Source organism: Diabrotica virgifera, chromosome 9 (genome assembly GCF_917563875.1).
Source record: "Diabrotica virgifera virgifera chromosome 9, PGI_DIABVI_V3a".
Taxonomy (NCBI): domain Eukaryota; kingdom Metazoa; phylum Arthropoda; class Insecta; order Coleoptera; family Chrysomelidae; genus Diabrotica; species Diabrotica virgifera.
Window position 1 is genome coordinate 201,120,603 of NC_065451.1, and position 10,086 is coordinate 201,130,688.

Consider the following 10,086-nt stretch of genomic DNA (forward strand, 5'->3'; position numbering starts at 1 on the left):
GTGTACTTAATTGAAGTGTATCAGAATATACACCAGATCAATGGCGTCTTTTTATTGACAGTTACAAACGAAGTTTAAAGTGTATCCTTCTACAAACTGCCAACAAATATGGAAGTATATCAATTAGGCATTCTACAAAAATGAAATAAGACTATAAAACAATACCGCTGGTGCTAAAATCATAAGTATTGCCAACATCAGTGGGTGATCTGTGTTGATTTTAAGATGGTGAACTTTCCCCTGGGACAACAAGGTGACTATAAAAAATCCTTGTTTCCTGTGTCTTTGGGATAGCAGGGCTAAGGACTAACACTGGAGTAGAAGAAAATGGTGTTCTAGAGATACTATAGTTCAAGTAGAAGCTAACGTAGTTAACAAAGCATTGGTCGACCAAGAGAAGATAATATTACCTCCGTTACATATTAAACTAGGGATGATGAAACAATTTGTAAAGGCTTTAGACCAGAATAGTCCTTGTTTTGAATACTTGTCCAGCAAATTCCCTGCACTTAGTAAAGAAAAATTAAAAGCCGGAATATTTGATGGGCCTCATATATCAGATACGACAACTTATGAATCGATGACTGAAATTGAATGTAATGCAAGTGCTCTTTTGGGAAAGTTGTGAAAATTTTTCTTGGAAACAATAAATCAGAAAATTACCGGGATAAAGTGGAAGAAATACTTAACAATATTAACAAACACAGTTGTCATATGGGTATTAAAATTCTTTACCTCCACAGCCACGTAGACCGTTTCCCAGAAAATCTTGGTGACCTTACTGAGGAACAAGGAGAACGCTTCCACCAAGATATCAAAACCATGGAAGAGAGGTATCAGGGGAGATGGGACACTCACATGATGGCAAATTACTGCTGGAGTCTTCAAAAGGACCGTACTTTTAAAGCCTTTACAAAAAAATCATATAAAAGGAAGTTTTTGGGTGATGCCAAATAACAGATTTGTGCTGCAATGCTGGTTGGTTAGATGAAAAGTTCAGTTTTTTTGGCAGATATATGTGATGATTTTTGTAAGTATATTGTTGTACAATAAATATCTTACTTTTTATTTGTGTTTCGTTTATTTGATGGGTAGCAGTACTACATTACTACATATATTATGTAGGTAGTGCTGTGTTAAATTACCTTATAGGTATGTTAGAAATGTGGTCTGTCGTATTTTCTGAAAACGATCTGATGGAGCAAATCTGGTGGAATTTATGGATTCAGCAGACCCAAATTACCTAGAAATAGTAAAAAAATTTCCGGCAGCAAACTGTGTGTTTGCCAGTGATTATTAATATGCTCGGCAAGCGGTCTCGGCACCTTAAGAAGAAGAAGACTCTTAGGTAAATCATTTAAATAAGAACCATAACTACGAGAGAAAAGTTATTTATTTAGAGAATTTCCATATTTTTACATTCTATTTAAATTTTATGATGGGTGGTGGTAACAAGCCGGTATGTCGTCTCTTTTCTTCATCGGTCATATCAGAAAACTGGTTAATACCCGCGTACCAAGTATCTTCCCCTTTTTCATATTTTTCGTTTTGTTCCTTGACTCTGTTTAAACTATTGATGAATATCTGTTTACGTAATTTTTCTTCAAGATCCGATGAATAATTTTTGTTGAATTTTATCTAAAAAGATTAAAAATTATGGATAAATATTTTAAACCTAGATGTATTACAAGGTGAAGGTGTTAAAATCATTGGTGAAATCATTAATAACCTCAGATACGCAGATGACACCGCCATAATGTCAGAGAGTCTGGAAGACATTCAAACCCTGTAAACAACGAATGTATTGCAAGGGGCTTAACAATAAACACAAAGAAAACAAAATGGATGGTGGTCGGAAAAATTCATACCGAAGACTCAGTACTAAAATTAGATAACAAAATCCTGGAAGGGTGGAACACTATATATCTGGGTAACTGGATTGACTGCAGGGTTGAAAGTGATGAGGAAATTTCGGCCAGAATAGAACTTGCACGAAAAAGCTTTATTAGCTAGCGCTCTGTATTGTGCAGTAGAAGTCTGACATTGACCACACGTCTAAGAGTATTGAAGTGCTACGTCTGGTCCCTTTTGTTCAATGGATGTGAAACTTGGACAACAAAAATGAAGAACCTTAACAAATTGGAAGCGTTCGCGTTATGGTGTTAATGTCGCATGCTCAGAATATCGTGGATAGCACACATATCCAACGAACGTGTGCTGGAGACCATGCACAAAGAGCGAGAATTTATCAACGCTCAGAATCAAGGGTCAATACTTCGGTCATATAATGAGAGGACCTAAATATCGCTTACTCCGGTTAATCATTCAGGGCAAAATCGAAAGAAGACGCTGGGTTGGAAGAACACAACTGTCCTGGCTGCGTAATATTTGACAATGGACAGGTCTAACGGTCGAGGAATTGTTTTATATAGCTGCCGACCGAGCAACATTTTATCAGCTTGTTAATATTACGATAGTCAGCGCTTGAAAACAAGCACAACACACAAAGATTACGAACGCTAAAGAGGTCTTAACACAAGTAAAAAATATAAAAGTTTTGAAATTACGAAGTACCTAAATTCAAGTTCAGACCTCCTTCTATGAGCTCCCTATATGAACTTTTGGCGTGTTTTATTCTGAAACTTTGTTTTTTATTTGTACTGAAATTAGTGAACGGTAGTGATGTTGAACAAGTAACTATTCGTTACAAAGTACTCGTTACTTACGAATACCGAAAGTAACGATTACTATAGAGAGAGGCAAATCATTACTTTGATTACTCTGATTACTTCGTTACTTCGTACCAATCGTATCAGAGCTAGTAATGACTATTGTACCTTCTTTGATTACTTTGATTAATCTGATTACTTCGTTACTTCGTACCAATCGTATCAAAGCGAGTAACGACTATTGTATCTACTTTGATTACTATGATTACTTCATACTTCGTGAAGGTCGTTATTATATCGGAATACCTATACAAAATACCTACCTACTAAGAAATACGATTCTCGATATGATTACTGGTACTCAAATGCAAAAGTAACAAAAGTAATCATAGTAATCAAATAATTTTTATCCCTTAAACAGATCGGCGAAGGTCGTTGTTCTATCGGAATACCTATACAAAATAGCTACCTACTGAGAAATACGATTCTTGATATGATTACCGGTACTCAAATACAAAAGTAACAAAAGTAATCATAGTAATCAAAGTAACGAATACTGTTAATGATTACTTTATACAAAATACCTACCTACTGAGAAATGCGATTCTCGATATGATTACCGGTACTCAAATATAAAAGTAATCATAGTAAACAAAGTAACGGATGCTGTAAATGATTACTTTATACAAAAGTAACGATTTGTAACGAATACTCGAAAGTAACTATAATCAACTAACATAACTAGTGGACGGGCGATAGGGCTGAATTAACAACTAATAAATAATAAAATATTGAATGGGTTGCATATGTGAGTCCATATTAAATGTAGTAATGAAACACAGACTTACTCACAATCATTTAATTATACTTTGACGACCGGTTTCGATCTCTACATTATACAGATCATCTTCAGGTCGGCGTTACAAGTAGTTAAATGCTACAATAAAGAAAACCAGAGTTAGAACATTATCTGGTTGCACAAGTGTTAACAGAAAGCCAAATTCGAAAAAAATTTTTTGCAATAAAGGTTTTCAACTGTTGACATTTCAGAATATTGATACCTACAAATGCACACCTATGAGTTAAAATGCTCATAAGCATATATGAGCAAATGGGTGCATATAGTTTGTGAGTATGTGTTGAAATTTAAATTATTAACAATTAAAAACAAATTAAACCATTAAGCAAACTTAAATATGCATCCAAACTCAAAATAGTAATAACAAATAGATAGTAATATTGTTCAAACCTACTTACATGCCGTTACAAGGGATACGTTGCCACTTAGTTGTTATCGTATTAATTCGTCCAACTTATGCTGATTGGTTTGCTGGTAGGGTTATACGGCAAACAGACATGTTACGCAGGTCAAAACAAAGTAAATTTTTGAATTCTTTTCTAAATTCAAAAATTTACTTTACTTTGTTTTGACCTGCGTAACATGTCTGTTTGCCGTATAAACCAGCAAACCAATCAGCATAAGTTGGACGAATTAATATGATAACAACTAAGTGGCAACGCATCCCTTGTAACGGCATGTAAGTAGGTTTGAACAATATTACTATCTATTTGTTATTACTATTTTGAGTTTGGATGCATATTTAAGTTTGCTTAATGGTTTAATTTGTTTTTAATTGTTAATAATTTAAATTTCAACACATACTCACAAACTACATGCACCCATTTGCTCATATATGCTTATGAGCATTTTAACTCATAGGTGTGCATTTGTAGGTATCAATATTCTGAAATGTCAACAGTTGAAAACCTTTATTGCAAAAATTTTTTTTCGAATTTGGCTTTCTGTTAACACTTGTGCAACCAGATAATGTTCTAACTCTGGTTTTCTTTATTGTAGCATTTAACTACTTGTAACGCCGACCTGAAGATGATCTGTATAATGTAGAGATCGAAACCGGTCGTCAAAGTATAATTAAATGATTGTGAGTAAGTCTGTGTTTCATTACTACATTTAATAAATAATAGTTCAAAATGAAATAAGCCCAAATTCCTTATCCGAATCTGATAAAATAGGCTTTGAAGTTGAATTTAAGTATGGTAGGGGAGCCCAAGCGGGGATTTTTGCAGTTACTCGAGCGCGTCAGATTAGCATATGGGAGAAACCTGGTACCCTGCAGATGTACCTCTACCATATATTGGCTCTTAACACAGGGGAGTTCGTTAAGGGGGGCCCGAAAAAAAAAATCTATCCTTAAAAAAACTCGAAATTGTCAGATTAAGATAAGGTAAGTTAAGTACATGCAAAAGAGTGTATATTTCAAAAATCTGACGATTTGAGCCGGGCGTAAGGAAATGGGTGAGTCCCAAAATTTCACAAGAAAAAAGCGAATATTTCGCGAAATGAATGACAGATCGAAAAACTAAAAAATATGTGCACAATATTTTTTAAAAATCTATCGAATGATACCAAACACGACTTCCCACGGAGAGGGGTGGGGGGTAAATTTAATATTTTAAATACAAATCCAGCTATATTTCGCGAAATGAACATCAGATCGAAAAACTGTAAAATACACTTATTCAATATTTTTGAAAAATATATCGAATGGTACCAAACACGACCCCCATGGATGTGGGGTGGGGGGTTACTTTAAAATCTTAAATAGGAGCCCTCATTTTTTATTGCAGATTTGGATTCCTTACGTAAAAATAAGTAACTTTTATTCGAAACATTTTTTCGAATTATGGATAGATGGCGTTATAATCGGAAAAAACGATTGTTGGAAATGGAAAATTAAATTAAAAAATGGCAAGCGCCCACTAAAATGGAAAACTTTACTTAACTTTTTTTGGTTTTAGGACCTACTCTTCACAACCCAATAGGTCCCCAAAGCGCTCGAATGACTGCACATTTAGCATACTTTGCTCCCCTACCAGTAGGTATGTACTTGATTATTTTAAAAATCATATTTTTTACTTGTGTTTTGAGCCTTGAAAATTGTAATTTTTCATTTTTTTTTCAGTTTTAAATTATTTATGACTCGAAAACGATCAACTCTAGATAAAAATGACAAACGACCTTTTTTGTTCCCAATAGTCCTTCTTCTTGTGGTGCTTTCTCCTTTAGTGGAGGTTAGCGACGACACTGACAAATCTGCCTCTGTCCAATGAGGCTCTAAACAAAGATGTTAAATCAAGGGCGGTCCAGTCTCTGACATTTCGAAGTCATGAAATCTTTTTTCAGAACATTTTTCTATAAAGCCAGAGTTCAAAGGCTTCTAACTTAAACAAACTGGAACATGAAGTAAAAACCACTTCTATGTAAAATGTATATTTACTAAAAATTTTTAGAATCCCAATGGATTCAATAAAATGAGTTCATCAGAACGTTTTCAAACCTATCGGTCCATCATCAGTGAATTTGAATACTTGCAAAATAGCCCCAGAACCAAACAATGGTTGTGATTATAAATAGATCTAGGGAGAGATAGAACCCAGGGAACTACCCCTTTTTAGCTTCTAACTTGTTCATCAGTGTTATGTTGAGTGTCAGCGCCTCCATTCCATAAAAAATATTGACCACAAATAGCAATGCAGAAAACGACATCTAAGGCTGATATTAATGCTACTGTTACAAAATAAGCTTTTCATTGTGATAAACCCTTGTAGGGCTACCTCTAGGGTTGAAAATGTAGGGACTAAATTAAGATAATGAAATTCGAACCAATATCGATGAAAATAAAAGCCATCGTTGTAAGAATAAACGTCATATCGATGCCCCTGGACGATTATTCTTCATTTAATCCTTATTTTGAATATTTAAAAATCATTATTTTGCTCTTCTTTATCTTATATGGTCGCCTAAGTGCACATTCAGAGGAGCTGCTTTAAGAATATCAAAGTGATCTTAGGCCTGGTCGATCAACAACAGACCAGATCTTTGTGCTAAGGGAAATACTGGAAAAAACCAATGAATTCAATATCGATACATATACATACCATCTTTTCGTAGATTTTAAATCGGCCTATGATAGTGTCCTAAGAAATAAATTGTATGAAGCCATGGATGAATTCCACACCCCTGATAAACTGATAAGATTGGTTAAGGCTACAATGCGTAAAGTCGTTTGCAAAGTCGAAATAGAGGGCGAAAAATCACAGGCGTTTGAAACAAATGCTGGGCTGCGACAGGGAGATGCGCTGGCGTGTCTCCTCTTCAACATAGCTCTGGAAAAGGCAGTCAGAGATGCACGAATAGACAACAGAGGAAATATTTTTAATAAATCATCCCAAATTTTGGCATATGCAGATGACGTGGACCTAGTTGCCCACACAACACGCAAACTAGAAGAAATGTATACCACCTTCTCAAATGCCTCAAAAATATGGGCCTGAAAGTAAACGAGGAGATATCTAAGATGTTGGCATCAACACCCAACAATAGAGCCAGAAACATCGGTCACCAATTCACTGTTGATAACTCTACCTTTGAAGTGGTTCACAAATTCACATACTTAGGCCTGATCACCAAGGAGAACGTCATGACGGAAGAAATCAAGCGAAGGATAATCCTAGCGAACAAATGCTATTTTGGACTGAGTAGACATATAAAAAGCAGAAACTTGCCAAAAAACAAAAATAATCATATACAAAACCCTTATATAACCAGTGTTGACATATGGATCGGAGACATGGACCATCACCAAAGCAGATATTTGAACCTTCTGCACCTTCAATCTTTAGCACCTTCTGCTTATATTTGAACGAAGGATCCTGAGAGGAATATTCGGTGGCATCTGTGAAAATGGTATTTGGAGGAGGAGGTACAACTATGAGGTATACCACAGATATAAACATATATTTGGTGGTAAAGACGTAGTATATCTTATAAGAATAGGAAGACTAAGATGGGCAGGACATCTAGCAAGATCACAGCATAACAACCCTCCTAGAAGAATCCTTCACAACCTGTGGGAAGTAGAAATATTGGTAGGCCAAAACTTAGATGGAAGGATGGTGTAGATGAGGATGGGAGAAAAATAGGCGCAGCAAACTGGCAACGGTTGGTAATGGATAGGACTGACTGGCGTAATAGACTTGGGAAGGTCGAGGCTCTTTCATAGGGCTGTAGCACCATTGATGATGATGATGATGATTTTGTTCTTCTGAAGAATTTTGCTTTTTACAGTTGCTTCATTTTTCTTCCGGACCGGTGATTTGTCCTCAAACAACTACTTGGGACTTTTCTATAATGCTTAGGGTTCTAAGTTTTGTAGTGGGGAGAAAGGTCAAAAATAGTTTAATAATAGCATAGGACTGTTAAGATCATAATAAATTGTATGAATAAAAAAATATATAGATAGAAAAGTAAGCCTAACGTTTTGTTTTTATTGTATACCTATGAGCGTTCTAGAATCTGGTCAAGTTTGGAGCGCTGTAAAACTTAGATAAATAAATAAAATTAAACAACTTTACATTGGAAATTGTTCGTTGAAGAACCCTCTACAAAATTATTGCTGTAATGTCATTTTATTGTAAAATGAACTGAAAAAAGTTATAACCTCTAAAAGGAAACTGGTTACAAAATTTTCACCTATTTTTGTTTATAACTTTTTTGTTGGTCACTTGATAATAAAAAGTAATAGAAATAATTTTAAATTAAAAATATTAATTAAAAATCTCAGCTCACCTTAAAATTCTCAAACTCTTCATCGTCTGACAAATATGTAAAATGAGCAATAGCAACAGCAACTAATCCCAAAAAGAATAAATTTTTAAACATATTATTTTTTGTTGAACTACGAATTGTTTCAACAGTAATACAAATTGATTTACAATGGACCACATATTTATACATAAAATCATTAAATTCAATTATAGTCCACAGTACATCGTCCTTTTTTGAAAGTGATTACAAAAGTCTTAAAAATGGTTTTAACTGCTTCGTTTGAGCAAGTCTACCACTTTCTGAAAAATTTTAGAGTGCAGGTTATACGCGTTTCCGCACACCCCAGACCTAAACCTGTAGCTTTAGCGCGGTTAAGTTGTGTTATTGCAAAACTATCATTTTTAATTTTAATGAAAAAATTATGCGTTAAAATAAAATACATTATTTTTGTCGGACAAAAAAGATGGTGCGATCATCGAGTCCGACACCCGCAAGATGTCAATCTAGTGCGGCACAGTTTTGTTATTACAAAACTTTGAATTTTCAATTGAAAGTACATAATTATAATTAAATATTGTCGATCACTTGTCCGACAAATTTACAGCCTCGCTTTTTCAGTCCGACAACGTAAATATGTTAATTATGGCAGGATATGTTTTGCGATTACAAAAGTCATGATTTTAATTTTTTTAAAGTTCAAATAATACATGTTTATTAAAAAAGTAATTGTCCGACAAAAAAATACGCAAACTTCGCAAACTACTTTGCAAACTACGCAAAAAGAAAAAACATTTTATGGAGAAGGGTAAGAAAAAATCCAACTGAAGAAAATATACGTACACATAAACAATTTTCCAATGGACTGACAAAGGAGTCGAGATTGTGGAGAAGTAATTATGAAAACAGAGTTAGCTTCAGAGGTCCCAAATCTTTTTACAAATATGTTAGATCAAAATTCTGTACAAAACTGGTATACCGTTATTATAGCCACTTTACACGATGCAAGTAATTGCGAAATTTATTGAACAAGTTCTTGCAGCAAGAACTTCTGCAATAAGTTGCAACTAGCTTTCTGCAATAGGGCTTTTCATTCACAGTCGTTTGTTTCGAGCTTATGTCATGTGTCACATAATATTAATATATCTACGTCATACGTTATTGATATAACCAATGATACACACCAAAGACGTATGACGTAGATATATTAATATTATGTGACACATGACAGAAGCTCGAAACAAATGACAATCGATGAAAAGCCCTATAAAGTGATTACACTGTGCAAGTAATTGCATAAACTGACATGAAATGGACACAAACTTTGACATACCATAAATTTTAGGTTATGTTGTTTTAAATGTAATTAAATTAAAAATGTAATTTTTTATTAGGTATGTATAACAAAATCAATTAATACCTAATGCAAGTATACCTATAATACATTATTCATTTACAAAAGGAAACAAGTTGTTAAATACAAAAGAAATAAAAATAGAATATAGTTTCGTTAATACCTATGTTGCATAATTAAAGTTATCCGCCAGAATAATGTTATCTGTGAAGCGTGAAATTGGTAAAAAGTTCCTCTAGTTTTGTCAAAAATTGTTTAGTTTGGAATTTAGGATGACAGAATGTCAAAACAAACAGTGTAGCCTTAAAAGTTACTAAAAGTATAACCAAATTGCAGAAAAAATTGCATGAAAAATAGGACATGTTCTATTTAGCTGCAACTTCTTGCAGCAAGAAATTGCTGCAAGAAGTTGCAGCTTTTCTGTACAATTCGCGTAT

General features: G+C 34.1%; 1 protein-coding gene across 1 annotated transcript; it reads right to left on the reverse strand.

Annotated features, from left to right (window-relative positions):
* Nucleotides 1-1,375: 1,375 nt before the first annotated feature.
* Nucleotides 1,376-8,474, reverse strand: LOC114329287 (crustapain-like). The gene is made up of 2 exons (XM_028278332.2): nucleotides 8,320-8,474; nucleotides 1,376-1,638 (listed from the first exon to the last, which is right to left on the reverse strand). Exons 1-2 carry the CDS (start codon nucleotides 8,410-8,412, stop codon nucleotides 1,423-1,425), a joined length of 309 nt encoding a protein of 102 aa, XP_028134133.1. The 5' UTR covers nucleotides 8,413-8,474; the 3' UTR covers nucleotides 1,376-1,422.
* Between the last annotated feature and the right edge of the window lie 1,612 nt (nucleotides 8,475-10,086).